The sequence below is a fragment of the Urocitellus parryii genome, chromosome 11 (assembly GCF_045843805.1).
Source record: "Urocitellus parryii isolate mUroPar1 chromosome 11, mUroPar1.hap1, whole genome shotgun sequence".
Lineage (NCBI taxonomy): Eukaryota > Metazoa > Chordata > Mammalia > Rodentia > Sciuridae > Urocitellus > Urocitellus parryii.
The window spans coordinates 78,712,751-78,739,041 of NC_135541.1; the positions used below are offsets into that span (position 1 = coordinate 78,712,751).

Consider the following 26,291-nt stretch of genomic DNA (forward strand, 5'->3'; position numbering starts at 1 on the left):
ACTAACCTCTAGGAACAGTTTTATAATTTTTAATATTATACACACTTCCTTTAAGTAAACCTAAACCTTAATTTGGAATAGGTTTGAATTTGCAAAAATATTGTCAATATGATACGAGAGAATTCTTTTACATCTCAGACTCAATTTACCTATTATGATCATTTTACATTAATTAGCAAGGCACATTTTCCACAGCTAATAAAGAGATTTATTACAATTAACTGAAGTCCATTCTTTATTCTGTTCCCTTAGTTTGTACCTAATATCCTTGTTGTGTTCCAAGATCCTATACAGGATTCCATATTTCATTTACTTATGTCTCTTTACACTCTTCTTGGCCATAACCATTTCCCAGGCTTCTTGTTTGTGATAATCTTGAAAGTTTTGAGCAGTACTAGTCAGGTATTTTGCAAAATGTCTCTCAATGGAGATGTGTGTGTGTGTATATATATATATAATTAATGATTACAATGGGTCTTTGGTTTTGGGAAGACCTCAGTGGTAAAGTGCCCTTCTCATCCCATCATATCAATGGTATATACTATGCATGATTTATGACTCAATATCAGTTTGATTACCTGGCTGAGGTAGCATTTGTCAGGTTTCTCCACCACAGATTACTTTTCTGCACACCATACTCTCTGGATGGAAGATACTACATGCAGACCACACATTAGGAACCGAAAGTTTACAGCCTCCCTGAGGTTGGTTCATTTTACCTAAATTATTCATAATTGCTCTGCATAATTTGTCTATTCTTCCCCCTATTAATTTATTTATTCAATCATTTATTTCCATCAGCATGGGATCTTTAGCATTTATTTTAAACTTTGGGTTATAATAATGATAGTACACTATTTATATTCTTGCTCAAATGCTTCTATCTTTAATCATTGGGAGCTCTTTTAGTTGGGCCCCATGTCCCTTGGACACTCTGTCATCATGTGTTAAGGTGTTCAGGATACAGTGCCCCAGAATAGGATTTAGGCACTTGAGAAAACAGCAGAAGCAGGAAGTTCAGCCATACCCTCCTCTTATTCTTTTCCCCTGAAGCAGCTCATAAAAGCTTCATTCAGAGGCACTCTTCGTAAACTCAGAGGAAAACATGGAGATCCCTTGAATAATGTAAGCAAACAGAACCAGCTGGGCTCTCCTCAGTTCATTATCCCTTGATCACCCACCCTTTGTCCAATCGAATTTCTCCAGAACTGTCCACTCTTCATCAAGTCTAGATAGATCTCCCTCTTTCCTAAAGCTCTCAGGTTATGTAAAACCTAAATTAACTTGTATGTTTTTCTCTTGTTAATTGATCTTTTATTATAGGAGCCCCAGGCAAAAAAACATTTCAATGAGTGAAGAAAATGTGACAATTTTTTTTCCAGTTTCTGTTTGTTTATTGCTTCTTTATGTCTGTGTTTCCTGCTCCCTTCCTAGAAACCAGCCATTTCTCCAAGGATCTCTATCAAAAAGGCAGATGCTTTTTATTGGAAAATGGTATTAAAATCAAGATACAGGCTCTGGTTGTGCTTATTGTAGCAAGGAACATCCTCTTCTATGCTATTTCCTTTAGTCACTAACAAGACATGAGGGAACTAGCCATGAGGGTCATTCTCAGCAGGTGAGGTGCAGAAATGGATGGATTTTAAGACACTTGGCAGTAGAGAGAAGAGAGGTAATGTTAATGAGTAAACAATTGAAGATGGCACCTAGATGGTCAGCAAAGTATTCTGTCTGTAGTTAGAGTGAAGGATTCAGACAACGGGAGAAATTTAAGACAGGGTCAAACAACTAACCCAGGAAGCTAGATCATTTTATAATGGAAAATATCAGCAAAGAGCCATTATTTTGTTATAGTTTTCATTACTAATAAAAAATGACAAAATACAGATAAGTTATTTGATAATTGTCTTAGACTTATACTTTTTTCATAAACAACTTTAAGAGATTTTTCAACTATCTGTAGTGATAATATTTATATGGTACATTTTAGCTTCTTCAGAACTACCACACTATGTTTCCCATTTTATTCTCAACCATCTGTGTGGTGAGATAAGTAGTATTTACCTCCCTTTTACAAATGAGAAAATTGTGGGACAGGATTTAAGTAGCTAGCTTGAGGCCATCTTTTTTAGCAGTGGAAATAAAACTAAAAGTTTACTGTCGATCTCATGTTCTTCCCGGGGCCTAATCCAAGTTTTCTCAAGCTGGGTACAATGGTAATTTGGGACCTGATGATTCTTTGCCATAGGGGCCACTGAGCAGCTGTCCTTTACACTATCAGGCATTTATTAACACAGGGCATTTACCTGCAGGAGGCCAGGGATACACTTCCCAAGTTGTGACAACAAAAAAATTTCTAGACATGCCCAGTTGTCCCTTGGGAGACAAAATTGCCCTCATTAGAGTACCATTAGCCCTAGTTCATGATCTACATTTAAGCAATAAAGACGCAGATACCTCACCCCCAAAATTCAGGAGTGTGGATATGAAATATCTGAAGATGTAAAGTCTATATTTTAATATAATGTATGAGCTGTGTGTCATAGCTGATTATTTCATTCACTAAATTTCAAGAGGTGCTTTTTAAGATACAAGGCCTCATTTACAACAGTAATTTAGTATAGCTATTATAAAGGTGCTGAGTTTAGGATTGTAGATTAAAATAGGATGAGGTTCAGTCATATTATAACATATGATATTAGGATTTCAGTCAAGGTCAATCCATCAGGTGGAAAGGCATTGTTCTCCACAGGGTGATTTAAACTATAATTTGACTTCATTATGTAAATAATACCGTAGATGTGGATGTACTTGTTAAACATGTGATAGATGTAAAGGAATGACTGAAATATAAATTTTAATTACCACAAATTTGCACATTCTAGATTTCAGTTTCCCACATTCTCTTTTAATCTCACACATTTACATATATGATTTTTTTACATAATAGTAATCATAGGGTATAATTTGAATCTTTTTTTAACTTCAAATTATATCATAAACATTTTTTCTCATTGCTCCATAATGTGCATAATTATAATTTAATGACTACATAGTATTCTGTCTAATTGGTAAGTCATAATCCATTTAACCATTCCCCTATTGCTGTATATTCAGGTTGTTTTTTTGCTATCATAAATAACTCTGCAACAATCATCTTTGTGATTATTAAATTATATTGCTTTTGGAGACAGATTCACAGGAATGAAATTACTGAGTCAAGGTTATGAGCATTTTAGTGGTTCATGAAATGCAATGCCAAATGGCTTTCTAGCAGGATTTGCATTGCCAGCAGAAATATAGGTTTGCATTAGTCATATTACATTCTTTTCAGAATTAGGCATTTTAATCTTTTTTCCTTCCTGTGTTCTGTAATTTAATCATTGTGAAATTTACTTTGAATCTTCTTTTGTCGGGGCTAATAATCTAGGGTATAGGGGAAAAGAAAAGAAAAAAATTGATTGGATGCCCACTCTGGCCATTACTGCATCAGGACATTTGCATTCATTGCCAAAAACATCTACCCTACCTCTACCTCCCCAGGCCAGTGTCTCTCAATGCCCTTATCTTGCTTTACATTTCTTCATAACTTTCAAAAGTAATCCAAAATTACATTGTCCATTTATATTACTCTGTATTTTACTGATTCTTACAGTAAAATTAAAACTTAGTAGAGACAGGAGAATCTTTCTTTTTCTTTTTCTTTTTTCTTTTTTTCATAGCTAACTGATTTCTGGGACAGTACCTGGCTCATAGTAGGGACTGGGTGAACATTGTTGAATGACTGTATGAAGAATTTAATTAATTTTGATTTATGACCATATCAATTCTGACAGATGGTCATTGGGGCTATTTTTCAAATGTCTCTCCCTTTCCTTCCCCCCTCGATTGCATTCAAGCAGGCTCATGCAATTTTATTTGGTAAATGAAACGTGAGCAGAAGGGATGTGTGTCTTTTGTGGGGTGTACTATTTAGGAGCCAAGCATACCTCCACACAGGTCTTTCTGTCCCTGCCACAATTAGTACGTAAGTTCCAAACAGTTGCTTCTCTGCCAGTCTGGATCTCAATTTAGAATAGATATTAAAGAGATCAATACTTTTGAATGACACTGAGACATATGCAGTATGAACCCCCAATACACACTAATTCCTTGGGGCTGAGATTTTGGGGTTGTCTATTACTATAACATAATTTAGTATAACCTCACTGCTATAGATTAGTAGGTTTAAAGAATGTGGTCCAAAATCACAGAGCTGGCCATGGAGAAGCTAAGATTCAGACAGGACTCTGTGTCTTCTCTATTATTCCTGAATACTTTCAGGTTAAATAGGTGCATTAGTTTTCCAGGGCTGAGTACCACAAATTAGGTGGCATAGATAACAGAAATTTATTATCTCACCGTTTTAGTCAGCTTTCTTCACAGCTATGACAAAAAGGCCAGACCAAACAACTGTAGAGGAGGAAAAGTTTATTTGGAATCTTAAGGTTTCACAGATCTCAATCCATAGACAGCAGGCTCCATTCCTCAGGGGAGGTAGAGAATCATGGTGGAAGAATGTGTCAGGGGGAAATAGCTCACATGGTGATTAGGAAGCAGAGAGAGAGGGACTCCACTTGCCAGATACAAATGTATATCCTCAAGCCACACCCCAATTCCCACCTCCTCCAGCCACATCCTACTTCAGTAGTAACTTCAGTTACTACTCAGTTAATCCCTATTAGGAGATTAATTCACTAATTGGGTTAAGACTCTTACAACCCAATCATTTCTCCCCTGAACCTTCTTGCATTGTCTCACACATAAGCTGTTGGAGGACACTTCATATCCAAACCATAACACTTAATATTCTGGAGGATAGAAGTTCAAAATGAAGGTGTCAGCAGGATCGGTTCCTCCTCAGGGCTGTGTCTCATCCTGTCATCCAGCCTCTGAGAGTTTATTGATCTCAATCTTTGGCATTCTTTGAATGTAAAAGATGTCACAGAAGTTTCTGATGTCAATTTTTAGACTTCATCTTTACTTGGCTTTCTGGATGTGTCCACACTTCTACTTTATATGAGAATGCCAATCATAATAGTTTGGAGCCCACCCTATTACAGTGTGACCTCATCTTAAATAATTGTATCTACAGCTACTCCATTTCCAAATCAAGTCACATTCTAAGGTACTGAGGATTAGGACTTCAACATATGAACTTAGAGGGGAAAACTTCAACATATGAAATAGGAATAAAGGTGCTTATTCTATAACTCAGCATGAAATCATATATATATAAACGTAAACAAGGTACCATGAGTTTATGTAGGATATAAACAGTCTATAACATTTATGTGACAACATTTATAAGATAATTTAGCTTACTATTGCTTCTGATATCCTTACAGTGTTCCTGGAAATTTGTGGAATTAGAAACAGTAAGTGATAATGCAAAAAATGGGAGTGAAAATAGAAATGTTATTTTTTGAATATATATATTGTTAAAATGAACAGTGTTGGAGTTTCAATTGATGATGACAGCTGTTGTGTACATATGTCTTCAGTATTTCATGATTAGCACTGAGTATTCGGAATAAATATAAAGGCATTTGAAATGGTATGGCTAGGATCCCAGATACTATCACCATATGTCTTATGAATTTCCCATTTAAAACGACCAGGTTTATATCATTTGACTTATTGATCTAATACACAAGTTGCTGGCTTATAACACAAAGCACTGAACTTCAAATAAAGGAAGCTAGCCAAAAGAGCTTGAAATTCTCATTGCATTGAACTTGCACAGTCATTGCAATTTAGGATCCCCAAAGTTTAGGTTTACAATAAAACAGTTTTAAAATTCACCCACATGTTAATATCATCCTGCAAGAGAGCAAATGTAATTATTTGGGCTCTTTCTATAGGGGTTCTTGCAGATTTTACTCCAACAAGGCATTTGTAAATCTAATGTTTCATGTTTTTACTTGTAGTAGTGAGGGAAAAAGTACTCGACTTCAAAATATACTTACCCAGCAGTTACATAGTCATGGTCCCATGTTGGGGACTGTCTGGAATCAGAAGTATTACATACACATCTACAGTAACAGCAGCAAAAGCATTTATCACAAAGACCAAACATTTAATTTCATGAGAGAAGTGTGCACTTTACCCTAAGTGACTTAAGTTGGCATTCTTATCTGTGATCTGTTGGCATCTTTTAGTTCTTTCATGGGACATGAACATAGAAGATGAAATTTCAAGACAGGGTATTTATGGAATGAATTTGGCCTCTTCTGCTCACCTAAATATATGCATTCTAAGTCAAAACCTCCAGTGTGACTGTGATGGGAGGTAGATCTTTTAGGGAGCAATTAGATTTCAATGTAGTCATACAAGTGGGGCCTTAATCCCATAAAATTGGGGTGTTTATAAAAAGAGGAAGAGACACCAGAGATTTTCTCTCTTCTTTTGCACACAGAGAAGTCAGTTTTGTGCAACCCAAGCAGGGAGTGTTGAACAAAACTGCGACTGCTCATACTTTGAAATTGGTGTTCCAGTTCCAGAACTGTGAAAAAATAAATATCTATTGGGTAAGTCCAGCAGTGTGTTTTATTCTGTTGTGACACCCAAGCTGACTAATGCAATAGCAGACTGGAGGCAGGTGAGGAAGTTTCTAGGACAGACAGTTTTCAAAACAAAAAATAATGCGAATAAACAGCAGAGGGTAGAGAATATCAGTAGAAGGTGAATACTGAAAAAAAATCAAATAAACACATCTTCTGAGATTTTTTTATTTGTTTATTTTTAAGTCATGGGAATAAACTCCTCCATAGAGCTCTTTATAACTCCAAAGAGCTTTAGTTTATTAGAGTACCAAAAGAAATGATTCATATTTGAAAGGCTGGGCTGGCTAGATTCCACATGTGTGCGTGCTAGAACAGAATGTGAGCAATATCATTTTAAAAGGTTGTTAAATATTAACTTATCTGGGAAAAAATATTTCTCCTCATTCCCATTCCTCTCTTTCCAATGAATTATCTGAATAAATGAGATGACACTTGAATACAAATATTTCTAAACTATTGATAAGACATTATTTCTTGATTGGGCAATAAAAATAAGTAATCAAATAAAGAAGAATGAAATTATAGCATTTGCAGATAAATGAACGGAACTGGAGGATATTATTCTAAGCAAAATAAGCCAATCCCAAAGAACCAAAGGCCAAATATTTTTTCAGATATGCGGATCCTAATTCACAATAGGGGTGGAGAGTGGGGAGAATAGAGCTACTTTGGACTAGAGAGAGGAAACTGAAGGGAGAAGAGGTGGCAGGTGGTAGGAATTAATATATAGTAGAATGAACCGGACATTATTACCATTTGTATATATAGGATTACATGACCTGTGTAACTCCACATCATGTACAGCCAGATGAACAAGAAGTTATACTCCATTGATGCATGATGTGTAAAAATGCATTCTACTGTCATGTATAACTAATTAGAACAAATAAAAATATATTTTAAAAAATTTAAAACATTGACAGGAGATGTGAAGTTCTAATTGTTCTGTATTACTATAAAATATAGATAACATTTCTTTTAAAAATAAATTTTATGTATATATGAGGTTTTGTACACACACAGGGTTCTGTGAATGTTTTTTGTGTGTATATAAACATCCCTATATATACATATAGATTATTCCTCACTTCATACAGTAGTATGGGACCATAAAGATGACTACACAAGCTGAAATAATGCAAAGTGATCCTAATAAGCAATGGAAATACAATTAATCTATTACCTTTAACATTTTTGTTCAAAACTTTAAAAACTATCTTATTGACAGTTTTAAATTTGGAAAATGAAAAAAAAATGCTATTGTTTATTCATTACACTTCAACTTAAAAAAAGAATTAAACATTTCATTTCTTTCCCCCAAAAAATATTAATTAGTTCTGTTACGGATTTGATGTTTGTGCCCTTCCCTCCAACTCATGTTGAAGCCCCAGTCCCTAGTGTGATGATGTTTGGAAGTGGATCCTTGGGAGGGAATTAGGCTTAGGAGAGTTCATGAGAGTTCATGACAGTGGGTCTCTCAGAATGGAGTTAATGCCTTTCTAGGAAGGGAAAGAGACCAAAGCTTAAGTGCTCTGTCTCTCTCCCTTTCTGTCTTCTCCCTTTCTCTTCACCATTTGAATATATAACCGAATGACCATCACCTGAGTTCAGTTATGCTGTCTGGCACCCCAATTTTGAACTTCCGGCCTCCATAACTGTGAGAAATAAATGTCTGTTATTTAAACCACATCTAAGGCATTTTGTTTTAGCATCCCAAGCTGATGCAGGTTGGAACAATATTTGCCGCCTTCCTATCAAAAAACTTACAATATGGAGCAAGTGTCTTTTTTATGTCTTGGCTAATTGTCACATTCCTCTGTAAATTCAGATCAGCTACCAATGTTTCATTCCTTGCACTTTGAGTGTTGTGAAGTATCTCCAAGAGTTTCATCAATGGAAGTTTCCTTCAGACTCACTTCCTGCAGGACATCATCTTCTTGTTCACCATGGCCCCTTTCCTCACTCTCTTCATTAGCTTTCATATCTCACTGGCTGCACTTCAAGTTTTTCAGATAGTGATGATGGTGCAGACATTCCCACGGTTAGCTGTGTCTTCTAGAAGTCTATGTTCTATTTCAGTCTCATTTTTAGCTTTATCACTTTTTCCTTTGCCGATGTTCTACCTTTGTTGATCAAATCCTCTTTAAATTATGAACTTTGTAAAATGTCATGTGGATTTCACACTTCTACGAGACAAGGAGTCAACAAAACCACATTCTTGGCTGTGTGTGTGTGCACAGAATGATAAGTGTTCAGTGATCGATCTGAATCAAGTCACATGATTGGTCCCTGAACATATTCGCATATATTATTTACCTAGTGATTGGTAGACTGAAGAGTTGGTAGCAGAGTTTTGCCTTATGCAATTAACCATAGTTACTATATCATAATTATTATTTGAATCCTATTGTTGGGGAAGTGATATTTTTAAGTTAGACTCTGTTAACTGAAAGCTCTAAAAATCAGAGTTGCTTAAATCAAATGTGCATACACATATACCCACACTCACACACCTAACAGCATATGTATTATCAATATATCACAGCCTTATATTTTATTTTCCTATTCTTTTGGCCTAGATGTTTCTTCTTCTTCTTTATTTTATTTTTGCATATAAAATTATGTATCTTCCCCTTATTACATATAGGAGGAGACTTAGCAAGTTTATCTCTAAATAAAAGTCTCAGCATGTTCCCTAAAACTCTTAGTTAAATACAGAATAGATAGTTCTCTAGCCAGTCTAGCACAAGGACATTGTGGGGCTCTAGCTGGTGACTGGTGGGGTGGTCATCATTGCTCACATGTAATAAGCTTGCTTTCTATCATCATTTGTGGATTTCTTATGTTTACCAGAATCCATTAATACTCAAAAAGTTGAGGAACTCAAGTTGGGGACAGCACTTGAACATTTAGCAGCAGTAAAATTTTGTGATAAATTTGACATAAAAATATTCCTGTTGTCCTCTACCTGTTTCTCGATCCACTCTGTGTAATAAGACCATAGTTCCTCCCTCAGTCCTTGACTCTTAGCCTTGGGACTTCCCTTGGCCAACTGATGAGGTGGCCAAGGGGTGGTGTGCCAGGACCTTGTACATTTCTGCTCTCTCACTCTGCCCAGAAGCTGAGCTAATCTGATGAGATTTTAGGGATTACATAAAGAAGAACTCAATTGCTCCTGGCAAAGCTATCCCAGACCAATAGACAGCCAAGTGAACACTACATATGTGACAGAGTCCAGTCAAGATCAGCACAGCCACCAACCCAACTGTGGATGCCTGAATGAGCTCAGCTCACACACACAAAATGGGTTGGCTGAAGCATATCATGTGAAGAATCGTAAGTGCTTATTATATATAGCATTTTAGGGCTTTAAAATGCAGCAATCATTGAAAAATACAATGTTGTTTATGGAGCCAGTGATTCTTTTTTTTTAATCTTAGCCATTGCTGTAATCTATAAAAATGTCCTTTCCTCAGCCCCAGAGTAAAGATCAGATTAGCTGCTAGACCACTCTCTCACTTTAACTTTATTTTTTTAATTTATTTATTTTTATTGGTTGTTCAAAACATTACAAAGCTCTTGACATATCATATTTCATACATTAGATTCAAGTGGGTTATGAACTCCCATTTTTACCCCAAAGAGAGATTGCAGAATCACATCGGTTACACATCCACATTTTTACATAATGCCCTACTAGTGTCTGTTGTATTCTGCAACCTTTCCTATCCTCTACTATCCCCCCTCCCCTCCCCTCCCATCTTCTCTCTCTACCCCATCTACTGTAATTCATTTCTCTCCTTGTTTATTATCCCATTCCCCTCACAACCTCTTATATGTAATTTTGGATGGCACTAGAGCAGATTATGCTTAGTGAAGCTAGCCAATTCCTAAAAAACAAATACCAAATGTCTTCTTTGATATAATGAGAGCAACTAAGAACAGAGCAGGGAGGAAGAGCAGGAAGAAAAGATTAACATTAAACAGAGACATGAGGTGGTAGGGAAAGGGAGAGAAAAGGGAAATTGCATGGAAATGGAGGGAGACCCTCACTTTAACTTTAAATAAACCTTTTAGAGCTCCATCATTGTAACTTCTGAACCATACAATTAAGAAGGGCGGGGTCATGCCTATCTTTCCAATTACTGATGAGTCAGCATATTACAAATTATCTGGTATACAGAATCACTCGATAATTATGCTAAATGAACGAAAGCTAAAAGTTCTTATGGATAAGGAGCAATACCTCTAAGGAAACCTGATTGATATTGAAAGTGTCTCACTATTTTGGAAAGTTCTCCTTTTTAATAGAAAGGACCTGAACAGACACTTCTCAGAAGAGGATATACAATCAATCAACATATATACAAAAAAATGCTCACTATCTTTAGCAATCAGAGAAATGCAAATTAAAACTACTCTAAGATACCATCTCACTTCAGTCAGAATGGCAGCCATGATGAAGACAAACAACAACAAGTGCTGGCAAGGATGTGGGGGGAAAGGTACACTGCTGGTGGGACTGCAAATTGGTGCAGCCAATTTGGAAAGCAGTATGGAGATTCCTTGGAAAGCAGGGAATGTAACCACCATTTGACCCAGCTATTCCTCTTCTCAGACTATATCCAAAGGACCTAAAAACAGCATACTATAGGGACACAGCCACATCAATGTTTATAGCAACACAATTCACAATAGCTAAATTGTGGAGCCAACCTAGATGCCCTTCTGTGAATGAATGGATAAAAAAAAAGTGGCATATATACACAATGGAATATTACTCAGTACTAAAAAATAATAAGATTATGGCATTTGCAAGGAAATGGATGGCATTGGAGCAGATTATACTGAGTGAAGTTACCCAATCCCCAAAAAACAAATGCCGAATGTCTTCTCTGTTATGAGGGGAGGGGTGACTCAAAATGGGGTAGGGAGGAAGAGCATGAGAAGAAGATTACCTCTAGATAGGGAAGAGAGGTGGGAGGGAAAAGGAGGGAGAAGGGAAATTGCATGAATGGTGGAAGGAGACCCTCATTGTTATACGAAATACATGTATGAAAAAAAAAAAAGAATAGCATTACCTTAGATTAAGAAACGAGAAATGATGGGAGGGGAGGGGAGGAAATGGGGGGATAGGAAGGATAGTAGAATAAAACACACATTATTATTACTGTGTGTATATATGTGACTGCATGACCAATATGATTCTGCAACCTATACACTCAGAAAAATGAGAAATTATATCCCTTCTGATTCAAATGTATGATATGCCAAGGTCATTATACTGTCATTTGTAACTAATTAAAACAAATTAATAAAGAATTCAATTAAAATGCTTTTTATTTTTTCCTCTTGAGGAGAAAAATAACTTCTTTTCTACAAGTTATGGTGTTTCAGTAAAAAAAAGGAAAACAGAAATACATTTATAAATGCAATAATATGAAGGAATGGCATCTGGCAGCATCATTCTTTTCTTAAGAATGACATCTTTAGAATGATGTCATGAACTTGGGAGTTTTCATTGAATGCTAGGTGTGATTATATGTCCAGTCATCTATATTTTCTTGTTTGTCACTCTTTATGACCGAGGGAACAGATTTGAAAGATGGCAATCTGAGCTTAGAATTTAGACCCTATAATGCATTCTGGACTCACAAGAATTGGGATTGGAGGAGCAGACATGTTTTACATAAATGCAGCTATGTCCCTACTGGACTAAGAACTGCCTAGAATCTTAACTGAAAGGGGCAGAAGGGAATAATCTGAATATCTTATTTTTCTTCTTCAAAAAGATTCACTCACTTGTAATCTGTAACTGATATTTTCAAAGAATTTTAATTCATAAGATATCAGAAAGGTAATTCCAAGCAAATTGTAAGGTCAATTTTTACAAGGTATAAATAGAACCATTTGGTATAAGTCCAGAGCAACTTTCTAGAACATAAAATCAAATTTTAATAAATGGTGCCCTATAGGCAGGTGGAGATATTTTACATTCTTTCTTTAGTGCTTTGCCATGCATAGGAGGATGATTATAGAGTGGATTATATGCCTGCCCAGTGACTCAGAGTTTCCTGGGGTTGGCGGTTTGTAAATGAGGAATTGGTAAGATGCCAGGATGGCTCTAGGGATCAGAGAGCCATTTATTGCCCAGAGAACTGGTTTAACCTGACCCTTTGTGAGCCATTTCCCATTTCTGCCCAGTTATTCTGTGGAGTCTGACTTCCATGCACATTAGCCAGCATTCTTCCATCCTCCACCCCCAGTGAAGACCAACACACAAGGAAAAAAACTCACTTTCAAAATTCAATTTTTAAAATTTTATTTGAAAAATACAATACACAGCAGAGAATTATTTTCTCCCCTACTGCTCTTTTCACAAAAGAAACTATATGGTAAATGTAACTGAGATATTTGGCTAGGATAGATCCTGAGAAAAGAGAGGCCCAGCTAGAAGTGGAATAGACAAAGTCTGTCAAAGAAGGTTCACCTCTCTTTTAACATAAAAGAGCCTTTTAAGTTATCTTAGGAATCAGATAAAACATGTGCAGAATTTCTGCCATGCAAACAGAGACTACTGAAATTTTCAGGTTGACCAATTTATACTGACCTGGGCCCCAAGTGAGTAGAATATAAAGGAAATGTCTTTATCTGAAAGATATGTGTTTATCTGCTTTTGCTAGACTATGTATGTACATATTTACATATTAATACTTTCGTAAAGGTATTTTTCATTATTCTAAGTAATAGCATCAGGTTAAGGTCTCTTTTCTGGCCTTTGCCCTGTTTGCATGTACCTTTTTTGTTCTTTTTTTTTTTTTTTTTTTTTGATCATTCATCACACAATCATGGGCCTACGATGTATAAATATTAGAAATGACCTTACTCTGATTCTGGGTTATATCTGAGTTTTGAGAATTTATAACTCCTGCATTCAGACAGGTTTAGCAAGGTGCAAATATACAATACTGACATACTCATATAGCCAAGGCTTCCACCAGAAAAACATGCCTGCTTGGATCCTTGGGAAGCTAACGAGGAACCAAAGGAAATAACCAAACTCTGGAGGCCTTGCTGGTAACCCTGCTTCTAAAAAATTAGGACCATCCCCCTTACTACCATTCCCAGTAAGTAAATCCCACTGCTGCCATTGCCTAAGTCTTTGAAGACAGTCAGGCATTTAAAGCTGTTCATGCTCTAAATTTCCAGCAGAAATGAATCACTACAGAGATCTAAACTGGTAAAAATAGAGATTTTTCTTTATTTGGCCCCAATAGAAGGGTTTTAACTCCTACAACGTTGGAAATGGGCAAGTGACATCCATTTGGGGAACAATGAACAAGTATTTGATTATCCTTATTTGCAGATTTCTGTCGAATTATGGAGTCAATTAAAACTCACTTTCTTTCAAGATTTGCTTCAGCCAATTCAACACCTGCTTAAGGGAGCCAAAATAACTCAGGTTAGCGTTAAAGATTGTGAAGTCGCTGCCAAGAAGCACCTCTTCCTTAGATTATAGTGATGTTCACCCTGAATTCTACATGCTCCGTGTCAAAGATGTCCTGCAGACCCCGGGGGCCTATGGGAGAGGGCGCAGGAGACACATTTGATTCAGGCTTCACATTCAAGGAAAATCTGATATTTGTTTTAAAATAGGCTACTGTAGAGTTGTTTTTGAAAAGTGTTCATTCTTTAAAAAGTTAACATTTAAAATACGGCAGAGCTTTTGTGACCCTCTTTTGGCATATCTGTATTTTTAAAACAGAGGTTGTTGCAAAGAACTCTACTGACCTCTGAATGGATTCAGCATTCAAAATGGCATGGCCATGGTGGCATATTTGAAAGAAATATAAATCTGGGGTCCAAAGATCTGAATTGAAGTTTTAACTCTGCCTCTTTCTAGTTGCCTGGGATTGGACATGTTGTTTACCCTGTCTTGGCTTTATTTTTCTCATCTATAAAACAAAGCCATACTTTTAACAGGTACATGGAGATATTATGAAATTGGATGAGACAATTACTGTTAATGTATTTTTGCATTTCAAAGCACTACACAAATGCAAATTAAAATATGTTAATCACATTTCTAGAATTTATATCATTACAATTGTGTGTCAGTATGTGGTTCTTTCCTATTTAAATTATGTGGAATCTTGGCCAGTAAAAAGTAATCTAAGGAGGGAGCTTATAATCACTTGAGGACATTGTTACCAATGGAAAACTATTCAGTAAGAAGTTATTAGTGCTGGATTTACTCATGTAGTTTATCCTAATTACTACCTGCCATCAAAAACTATTAGTCAACAATTAAACCACAGCTGTCAGGAGAAAAAGTCCAAATAAATAATTTTTAATTATGATACATTACTTATTACAGTAAAAATTGGCATTTTCCCCTTCAAAAGCAGAAGCACCAGTCTTAGAATGTATGCATGAATGGTATTTTAAGTGAAATATAGTATAATATAATGTGCAAACATTATTTTAGTATAAGACATACTTTCTAAAAGTAATTTCACACACTGAATTCTGTTAGAATGGAAAGAATGTCATGCTGAATAATAAAATAAAAACCCCCATGACTTTCAAAGTCCACTTCAAATTAAATATGGTATACTGCTGAAGAGATATATAAAAAATTAAAAAGCTTAACTAGCCAAAAATCAAATTAAATATGGTATACTGCTGAATAGATATATGAAAATTAAAAAGCTTAACAAGCTCAAAATAGAGGGTTTTCTTATACAAATATGACTCACGTAGAAGTTTCTTTTTCACATAGTTGCAGAGATTCTTTGAGAAACTAAAGTGAATATTTTATTTAAGAATTAATTTTTCATCTGATCATTTCATTTTTATTGAGCACCTAATCTGTGCTGCTAGGCTTTGTTGCAGATGTTGGAGATACAGAAAAGAAAGACACAGTCCTGCCCTCGAGGAGCTCACAGTCTAGTGGGGGAAACAGATAGGTTGACGTTGATTTTAAAATTATAAAAATTATTAGACAACTTTATAAACTTCTATTGTAATCAAACAAACTTTGGGTGTTACGAATGGATGGTAAAAAGGGATGATGTCCAATGCAGGGAAAAACCATCTGCTTCAATATCATGTGACTTCCGCGAAGGCGGTGATGTGGTTCTGCAAAAAGAAGCAATTACAAAGTCAGTCTTGGGAAAACTGGTTCTGTAAAATATTTAGAGCTTTTACTAATCATCATTAGCCTAATACAAAACTTCAGCCCGAGGATGTTTAGCTTGCCAAAACATACAGTGTTATTCAACTAAAATCTGTGTATTATTACGTAATTTAGCTGCTAATTATATATTTTATTCATTATTCTTAATTAACTGAATAGATTAAAATGTTATACCTGCTTTATTCAAAATTAACACTGAAATTTGGAGAGATAAAAATGGCAATGCCAGACACGTTAATATTCTGTTCAGTGTTAATGGAATTTTAATGCTGCCTGTTGGAGTTTCAGATTAATTGCTCCCTGTGAGACAGATGGCGTAGAATGAGGTGGTGAAATGCTCAGACTGAAGTGGCATTTGTTAGTTGACAAAAATCTACTTAAATATCTTATTTTTGATGCTTCAATTTAGATTCCAGACTGCAATATCTGTTTTTTACTTCATCCATAAAATTCTTGATAGAACTTTTTTTTTAAAGCAACAAATTATATATGGAGAAAACCTGAGGAATGACTAATATTTAAATAGCATCAGGCATGCAATAGGCCAGGTCATGGCTGCTGGAATATTGCAGTGAAAATTGATATTACATAATTAATCATGCCACATTTGGGATTATGTCAAGATCTAACACGAATGACAACTTTTACAGAAAACAGCAACATGACAAAAGGGCTCCACCATCACATTACCCATTTGGAATGCTTTTAATAGTAGTTGTCACATTGGCTCTTTATAATACAATGGTATCATAAACAGAATTTCATATAATGAATGCATGCCATGAAATGTCTTCAGCATAAATTTAGTTCATTTCCAGTTAAAGTGTTTTAACCAGTTAAAACACACTTAAAATGTATGTGAAGATGAAAATGTATTTTCATTGAATTTAGGCATATTAAACAGCAAGAATGTGACTGACTATAATTTAAGGCATTGTTTTCTAGACTTGACCCATTTAATGCTAGAGGAAAACAATATTAGCAGAAGTCAGAAGTAAGCAGAGCAGGCTGGCTGCTTCATGGAGTCCTGATAACATTTTAGAAATTTTAATTTTCCATTTAGATAATGCATGATAAAAAGGTTGGGAAATTCAGGAATTTATTGCCACATTTTCCTTCCAAAAGTGCAGGCATGACATTGGGACGAGAAACAGTTTTCAGAGTTATATAATCCACTCTGATTGAATAAAAACCATAAGAATTGTGGAAAGAATACATCTTCGCTTTATTTCCAGTGTCCCTGTGGGAACTTGAAATCAGTGAACTGAGAAAATACAATCTGATATAGAGTGTTTCAGTACAAAACTGACATTAGTGTTACACCTCTGGACAGGACCTAGAATTAAATAATTGCTAGGAAGTTAAGATAAAAATTGAAGATTAATCAATCAGTGGCAAATGATGGGTAGGGAAGGAGTAAAGAAGAGACACTAAGAGAGAGGAAAAGACATAAAAATGAACAGAAAATAGTGTTCTGAGGCCACTGGTATAGGCTCTTAGTGTTCCAGCTGTTGACCCAGATAAAGAGGGGACCACAGGCTCATTAAAATTGCTGAAGATAATTCTAAGTGAAGGTGACAACCAACACTCTAGTGGGTAGAATTAGATGTCTGGTGATCTTAATAAGGCACAGAAATCACTAGAAACAAGCCATGGATGAGCAATGCAAAGCTTGACAGAAGCAGAGAAAAGACAAGTTCACAAGTGTCAGCTGGAGAGAGTACTTGAAGGGTGTGGTCACTGTAGGGGGCCACATAAATGTAGGTTATCATTTAACCGGGATGTGATGAAAGGTAAAAAGGGGGCTGAACATAATCAGTAAGAGCAGACCTAAATTGGGACCATCTCAAAAAAAGTAATGTAAAATCACAATATGCTATGATTTGAATGTGTCACCCAAAAAATAGGAGTTGGAGATTTATCCTCAATACAACAGCACTGGGAGGTGGAGCCTAATGAGGTAATTAGGTCACAAGGGTGGGGCCTTCATGCATGGATTAAGGCGATTATTGTGGCAGTGAGCTGGTTATAAAAGGGCGAGTTCAGATCCCTTCTCTCTTCCTTCTCTTTCTCTTTGCTTCCGACATAGGATGATGCCACTTGAAGGCACTTTCCAGATGCTGGCCTCTTGATCCTGGATTTCCCAGCTTCCAGGACTGTAAGCCAACAGATTTTTGTTTATTATAAACTAACTGGTCTTTGGAATTCTTGTATAGATGCCTTAGTAATGAGGTATTGAACATACAACTCTAAGTGTGCTATTGAGATCCAGAAAATGCTGGGATTCAAGGTTGTGATTTAAAATCACATGCTTCAGTGGCTATTCCAAACCAAGGAATATTACCCTTTCCTCCATGCCAAGTCATTATCAATTTAAACTACAAGGGTAACAGTTTATTTCCAGACTAACTACATTTTTAGATCCCTGGGTTCTGGGGGAAACTCTTATGTTTTCCTCTTAATTAACACTCTTTCCATTTCATATCTCATATAAGTTTTAACATCTGAGATGATTTTCCTATTTGACAGGAATTAGAAGGATCCCACTTGGGGCTCATCATTTAAGTTGGCTGTGGTTAGCAGAGAGCTATAAACATATGAAAATAAAGTATTGAAGTGTGCATAGGGAAGAAAGGGAAATTTAATATGATCTCAGTACATAAAAAATTGCACAGAGAGGACGGGGTCTCTTTATCAACTTCATTGTTTAAGAGCAAATGAATCTATACTCTAAAATGAAGGAGATGGATTATCTTCTTGTTTATTGCAGGCTTTTAAAAATAAGATTATTTTTCTTCTAGCACAAGGGTGATTTCCCCTGTAGGAATCTAGAGAAGGGACCAGATTATTATATAACAAGAAAATTATGTTACCATCTGAGATTTTATATTATACAATATTCATCAATAAGGTATGTAAATACACACTTTGAAATATACAGATGTAATAATTCACATGAAAGAAATTATGATATTGCTCACTCCCCCACTGATGTTTTTCTCAGTAATACAAAAAAAAAAAAAAAACTGCATTTACTATTTCCACATCATGTAACTTGATGAGAATTGGGCTCAGTACGAAGTAAGCCAGATGACAATGGATTTTTCCTTTTGTGTGAATTGTTTTTTTGTTGTTGTTACCGGGATTGAACCCAGGGGCACTTAACCACTGAGCCACATCCCAAGCCCTTTTAATATTTTATTTAGAGATAGGGTCTCACTGAATCTGCCCTTGAACTCAGGATCCTCCTGCTTCAGCTTCCAATGCTGCTGGGATTAGAGGTGTGTGCCACTGTACCCAGGTAAATTTGTGTGAAATCTTAGTTATGTAATACTAAATCTTATTTCTGGAAGACAGTACAAACAAGCAGTAGGCAAAACAAAATCTCATGCATAGAAGTAAGTGGTCATATAATTTATCAACACAATTTCTGGTGCTGTTCACAATTACACATGCCAAAGGCTTAAAGTGAAGATGATAGAACTGCAACCCAAGTAGGCAAAGTTTGGAATATAATACATGAACTATCCATTAGAAAGTGTTCACTCAGATCAACAGAAAGCATGGAGCAAAATACTGAGTCCAGTCCTTGAGTGCAGGGGTCCCATGGAAAAGCAGGTACTTCATTTCTAAGACATCTTTTGGATTCATAAATTTGGAAAATTCTAAAACCTATAGCATGTCCATTTTTAATGCTCTAGATTCTACATGAAAATCTATTTTACTATTTATTTTTCCCCTCCCCATTTACAGAAATTATGCTCTGCAATGAATTTAAAATGCTATTTAAACTAGACTATCATTTATTTATGGCATAAACAATTGGTGATGACTTACCACCTGAGATTTGCCACTCACCACTTCCTTTTTAAAAAATAGGGGAAATGAGGGGAGAAAAAATAAAAACATTACTCTAGAAAAGTATGCCAAATTAAAGCTATATGAAAACAAAATGCGAAAAGCCATTATTAAGGGACTATTTAGTTAAGGAATTTTAAATTCTCATTAATAAGTGAAAAATGAAAATATTTGAAAAATTAACAATAATTACAAGCAATCTATAGTGTCTAGGCCTCTTTTGGTTGTAATGGAATTCTGCACAGAAGGACACATTTTTCCGTATTTGCTTTTGCTTTGCAACCCAACTCCAATTCCAGTGCGCTCTAGCGCACATACGTTTATTGCCTTAAGTGAAGGTGTTCACAGTGGCTTACTCCTATTATCCAGCTGAACAGCCTGGCCAGACAGTCTTTAAAGGACCTTTCCTGTGAACTTTCTTCTTGGCCATTCTCAGAAGGTTGGTTTTCAGACACCTACAAAATGTGTTTTACATATTATTTAAATATTTACTTCTTTATGTAGAAAAGGAACAGTTTATGTTCTAGGTTGCTAAAGCTGCTAGATCAAAAGCTGAGATTAAATATTTTCCAGTTCCTTCTTTGAAAATGCTTCATTACTAAAAGATTGGACTTTGTGTTTTAGTAAGAGATTGTCATCAATCAGGTTAGGTTTTTAACCTGAACATAGAATAGGATCCATGCATATAATGCCTTTAATTCAATGATCTGTAGCTTTGACTCCATTGGTTGGGGAGATGTGTCATTGGGCATTCTGCAGCCAGGTAGTTTGAATGTCCAGTGTTTGGATGTGGCCTCCAACACTGGGAAGTTTTCACAAATAATTTAACCTGACAAACCAGCTTTCTCCTATGTTAGATAACAGATAATCCTATTGGAATGCACTTTATCCTATTTGTATAAATTATATTTTAGACATAATGATCCTTATCCCTACTCAAATATATCCACCATTCATTTAAATTTATAAAAAATAGAAACAAGCTAAAAAAAAGGTAAAAAGACAAAATAAGAAGGATGGGAAAGAAGAGGAGGGACTAGGAGAAGAAGGAAAAGAAAAAAAAATAATGAAAGAAATCAAGAATTTTAAAAAAATGGCTAGAATTTTATAAATAAAATCACCATTTGTTCATTTGACCTTATAGTCTATAATTCTACAAGTCTACATTTCTAATATCCAAGCAAAATTTAAAAGTCAAATGTTCCTTACAAGACTTGGTGCAAACTTAATGGTAGCAAAAACACAACTGATACAAAGCAATTTGTGCTATTTTGCTGCATAAATTGCCATATTTGATTACAAAGTGATCCTCTAAACCCTGTTTCTACAACAGAATCCACAAATATTTGAAATATAAAATATTTTGCATCCTGAAAAACTCCTGAGGATTTAAGATAAGGAATCACTGTCCTATGATGAAACCAATCAATGATTCTGATGTTATACATATGTAGCCCACATTTTATCAGGAAAGATAGATGGCTAACTTAATCCCAAGTATTGTTGCTCTTTATTTTGCTATTTGTTTCCTTACTTTATTCATTGTATGGGTGAAGAGAGAACACAAAAAGCACTTTTACTATGTAGAATACATAGAGTACATAGTACTCTACAACCTGACTTTGTTAGGTTAGATTTTCCTCCTGGTACACTGTGAAATTGGTGAGAGTATTTCAGTAAACAGAAATAAAGACAGGTCCATGTAAGAAGAAACTATTAGTGAAATTCAGACTTAAAGCTGTGAAATTGGTTATAAAATTCATGTTATGTAATTTACTTTCATTTTAAGAATCTGGTGTATGGAAACAAGCACAAAAACTAAAATGTGACAGAACAAGAGTTTCCTTGGAAAAGAAAAGTCTTGGGAACCATTTCTCTCCATTCAGTGGTTCCGTTTCAGTGCAGGATTTTGTATTAGTTCAGAGTTTTATTTCCATTCAGAAATTTCCTTTTGTACTCTTGAGAGAAGAGGGGCTAAAAGCTATTTTCTGAGAGAATTGTTTCTCCCCAAAGAAGGAAGAACTCTCTAGGCGGCTTTCTCTGATAAGCTAATTCAGCCAAAGGCAAGCCCAGTTTTTACTGGAGCATTAGCTACAGATCTTATAAAGTATTTTCAAGTCCTGAGAAGCCAAAGAAGCAGACAGCTTTCCACACCGAATCTTTAGGGACACTGGTTCTCGTCCATGGTTTCATGTTAGGAGCTTTAAGAAAATACTGATGCAACTCCTGAGACCTGGATTTAATTGGTCTGAGGCATGGCATGATAGCTGGAAATTTTAAAGGCTCTCTGGATGATTCGAATGTGCAGCCAGCATTGAGAACCACTACATTAGAGGCTCTGCTGGCCCAGCTAGATCCAGGCCATGTCTTGCCCCACATCCAACTCACTTGAGTTGCCTGATACATTTCAGATCCCCAGACCCAAATAAGGGCACACTGGAACAGATTCCTTGGGCTTGCATCCTCAAAGTTTGCCATATTTGCAAGTGCTTATAAGCAATAGAATCTCCTTCTTTTACATGACTCTGAGTACCACTGCCTGAAGGTGTAGTACAGTGATTGGTTAGTGAAGTAGGCATTGCCAGGCATATGAAATTAGTTCTTTTTAAAAATGAAATCACTGTAAAAGAGTACTGCCTTAAAAAAAAAAAGCAGCAATAGTGAATGATTATAAAAAGAAGTCCCTCATGTTCAAAATATTGCAGATCAGCTGCACATCAGATGCCTTGCCCAGAGCCTCACAACACCTCTAGGTTGTGAAGGGCTGTTTTATTTCAACTCCACGTTTTCCAAATGCACTGACAAGACATTTCATGGAAATCCGTTAATACACATGTGTTTATGGTACCTGATGGATGTGGGAATCCATGTACTCTGCATTCTGAACTTCTTATCTAAGTATCTTAGGTCCCATGGCCCCTTTTTATCCAATAGTCCCAGCTATATTCTCAATAATCAAGCATGTTAGGAGTAAAAAATTCCAATTTATCTCCTGTCTGTTCTTCCTCACACTGAGCCATGTGGATACTTCCTGACTGCTAATTTATCCATCTGCCTCAGTCTCTCTTGCTCCCATGAATTCCATTTCTTTCTCATTTATTCTGGACCCTCTGCTTGATCATCTGAAAACTCATCCGTATCCTGCCAAACACAACCTTTGCATGAGTTGGTTTGTCTATCTGGAACATTCTTCTTTCCCCTCCTCTTTTGCATAATGATCCTTGAAGTCTCCCTTTAGTTAATGTTGCAAGCATTCTAAATTTAGTTAAGTCCCCTGTAGTAGCTTCTTTAGCATATCCATCATCACAGTCTTCTGTATGTGCCTACAAAATGGTCTTTCTCCCTTCTACACTGTAACCTGATGGGTTCTTGAAAATATATCTCAAGTGTTTCTTATTTGATGTTTGTTTCATTAATTACAAAACTGACTACATACAAAAGTTTGCTGTACGTAACAACTGATGATAAGGTAATTCATTCATAAATAGCCCATAGGCCTTCTTTTACACTAGTATTTTAAATAACTGGATTCTTATTTATTTTATTTCATTTTGACTTTTGGAGATAGTTTAGATTTGTTAAATAAGCAGGCCAATGTTATATGACAGAGAAGAATTGGAGAAGTGGCTAATGGACAAACTGCAAAATGAATTCTTGCATGATCAGGACCTGATTAAAATTCCTCATTTAAAAGTTTGCCTATTTTCACAAAGAAACACCAGTTGTAAAAAATTAGACAAGCCAAATCAAGATACATTTCAGAACCATTCCAAACCACAAGGGCTGTGAACTAAGACAATCTATAAAATCTTTTTTAAAGGTAAATATATATTTACCATACAAACCATATAATCTACCAGTGCCATATACCATCTATTCTTAGGTATATATCCAAAAGAAAAAAAATACAGATTCATACAAAAACCTGTACATGTGTGCTTATCAGCATTCTTCATTATGCCCCAAATGTCCTTCAATTGGTTAATGGGTAAACCAGCTGTGGTACCTTCACATGACAGAATCCTATTCAACAATAGGAAGGAAGGTGGGGGAGGCCTGTTGATGCATGCAGGACAAGTCAGACTCAAAAGGCCACGTGCTGTATCACAGTCCATGTATATGACAACCTGGGACAGGCAAAGCTGTAAGAACTGAAAATAGATCACAGGTTGCCAGGGAGTGGAGGTTGAAGGAGGTGGCTGGTGGCAAAAGGGGAAGAAACATTTTGGGGTGACAGAAATGTTCTATAACTTGGTAATGGTGATGATGACATGATGGTATCTGTCTATCAGAACTCATTGAGTGTACAGTTTTAAAAGGAAACTTAGGGCATAAATTGTGCTTCAATGTGCCCGAACTTTAAAACATTAGGATGGCCAGTCATAAACTAAGTGTAAAGGCCCAGTAGTGTCCATAATTTAGTGTGTCAGTTATTGAATTGTTGTTTCAACACCAGATTGTTCAAAAAATTGTAAAATAAATTTATTGGAAAATAATCAAACAACATTGATCAAAATGAGATACCTCACTTATTTTTGATCTCTAACACGGGTGAAGATTATGAACAATAGTCTCAACATTGTTGGAGAGGACATTTGCATTCAAGTCTGAATAGTATTCATTCTCTTCCTTTTAGAATTTCCTCTTATAAATTAATCTTAAGTTATTAATTGATTTACAAATACAAATGTATTAGGGCTGTTTACCTTAGTATTTGTATATGATCGTGGAAAATTGGAAGTAGAAGCAATCTCTTATGCCTATTAAAAGTAATGGTTATATAATTTGATATGGTTTATAATCTTTTTCAACATATTATTGTGTGGCATAGTGATTATGAGTTTGGTATCCAAAATGACAAAGATGCAACATATTTCCATGAAATGAAAAATACAGATTTGTATTCTTGATTTAAAACACAGGCCAGGCCAGCTATGTGACCTTGGGCATGTTACTTACCCCTTTTTAGTCACTTTATTTGTAATGTGGAAGAAAGAAGCACTCATATGATATCTATAAAAACTCAAAATATTTTATGCGTGAGGTTTGCTATAATTTGAGACTCAACATTAAGCTCTAATTGAAGATTAGCTTTTACTTTTATGCTTGATATCTGATTATTGTATTTACTGATCTATACTATGGTGTATTTTTAAGTGAGTAAAAGCAGGCTATGAAAGGAATCATACATGGAATCGCTGGTTGTGCACAACCTCCTCCGTTATTGAAAGCTACATTAAGAAAATGTTTCCAGTAATTACTCTGGTGAGATACAGGTACTTCCCATTATTTTTGTTTTGTTTATTGAATTTTATATTTTATTTTATTTTTTGTGGTGCTGGGGATTGAACCAAGGGTTGGAGCATGCTGAGCAAGCACTGTACCACTGAACTATACACCCAACCCTGAATATTCAGATTTTAAACATTGACCTGAATTGTTTACTCTTTGATTCCTTCTTTAACAACCACACAAAAAACAAATGGTTGGTTCTTTCATCAGACGTGTCATTGTTTAGTTTATTTTCCTAGTTTTTGTTAACATTTTGTAGTTTCACTGCAGAAAGTTTTCATGGTATCCTGGTGCCTCTGATTGATTCCAAAAGACTCTTAGTGCTTCTAGGATAGTGCATCCCGAGGAAGCAGATTTGAGGGAAGAGGGGATGAGCATCTGGGAGCAGTTTCCTGTGCACATCTAATTATGTATGCATCAGGAATGATTTTTTTAATCCATCATTGTTTATTCTCTCCTTAACTAATGGCTGAATCATGTCACTTTAAGATGCAGACATCAATTCTATTTATTCACACAAATGAGATGAGAATGCTTGTTGTCTATATTTCAAAGTAAATTTCTGAAATATGCATTTATAAAAGGACTGTTGGATAACTGGAAAAAATCTGGCTTTTATTCTTTGTGTAGTACATTCTGATTCAGAAATAGTGTGAAAAACTAAATACTAAATATATGGATGCACAAACTGGAAAAATGACATATGGCAACAGAGTAAGTAAATGTGCTACTCTTTTTAACCTAAAAAATGTTAAATGCTTGTTGAAATCTTTAAGCTTCCATTTTCAATGCACTGTTTTAAAGCAAAATTAAATTTAACAAGTGAGAACAGAGTATGGCACATAAATGTTGATTTACTTCAAATATTTGGCATAAATGCTCAGAGCTTAGATTAAGGGAAAATGCCTAAAATATGACTATGTTTAGTTCCACTAAATATTCCAATAACTAATTACTAATAAAGTTGTTTTGACATGGTACTGTATAACATTTATATTACAGTCCAGCAGCCCTGTAAAACAAAGATTTGCATCATAGGAAAGAAACTGAATCTTAAATAGATTGCCAGAGTTATTCATAAGCATTCTGAAGCCTCAAAGAAATTTATCACAGGGTACATGGTAACGTATAGTCATATTTGTCTTGACAAGAAATCACAATATTGTTTTGCTGTTGCTAGGGCCCTAATGTATGCAATATTTAATACCGCAATATTTTTGGCCACATGTGCTCATGCATGAAGTAGACATTGCATAAACTTTTAAATCTATGAAATACGTTCATAGAGGTATCCTTGTCTGAAGTAAAAGAGAATTCCTAATTTTTGCACGCAGGAA

General features: G+C 35.5%; 1 protein-coding gene across 1 annotated transcript in view; it reads right to left on the reverse strand.

The window, feature by feature from the left end:
* Positions 1-15,661: 15,661 nt before the first annotated feature.
* The window catches only part of Plppr5 (phospholipid phosphatase related 5), a 105,636-nt gene continuing 95,006 nt past the window's right edge, over positions 15,662-26,291 (reverse strand). The window contains exons 6-7 of the mRNA XM_077791434.1: positions 19,981-20,117; positions 15,662-15,746 (exon numbers count right to left, since the gene is read on the reverse strand). Of these exons, the coding sequence (XP_077647560.1) occupies positions 19,983-20,117 (135 nt within the window). The 3' untranslated portion in view covers positions 15,662-15,746; positions 19,981-19,982. The remainder of the gene's footprint in view (positions 15,747-19,980; positions 20,118-26,291) is intronic.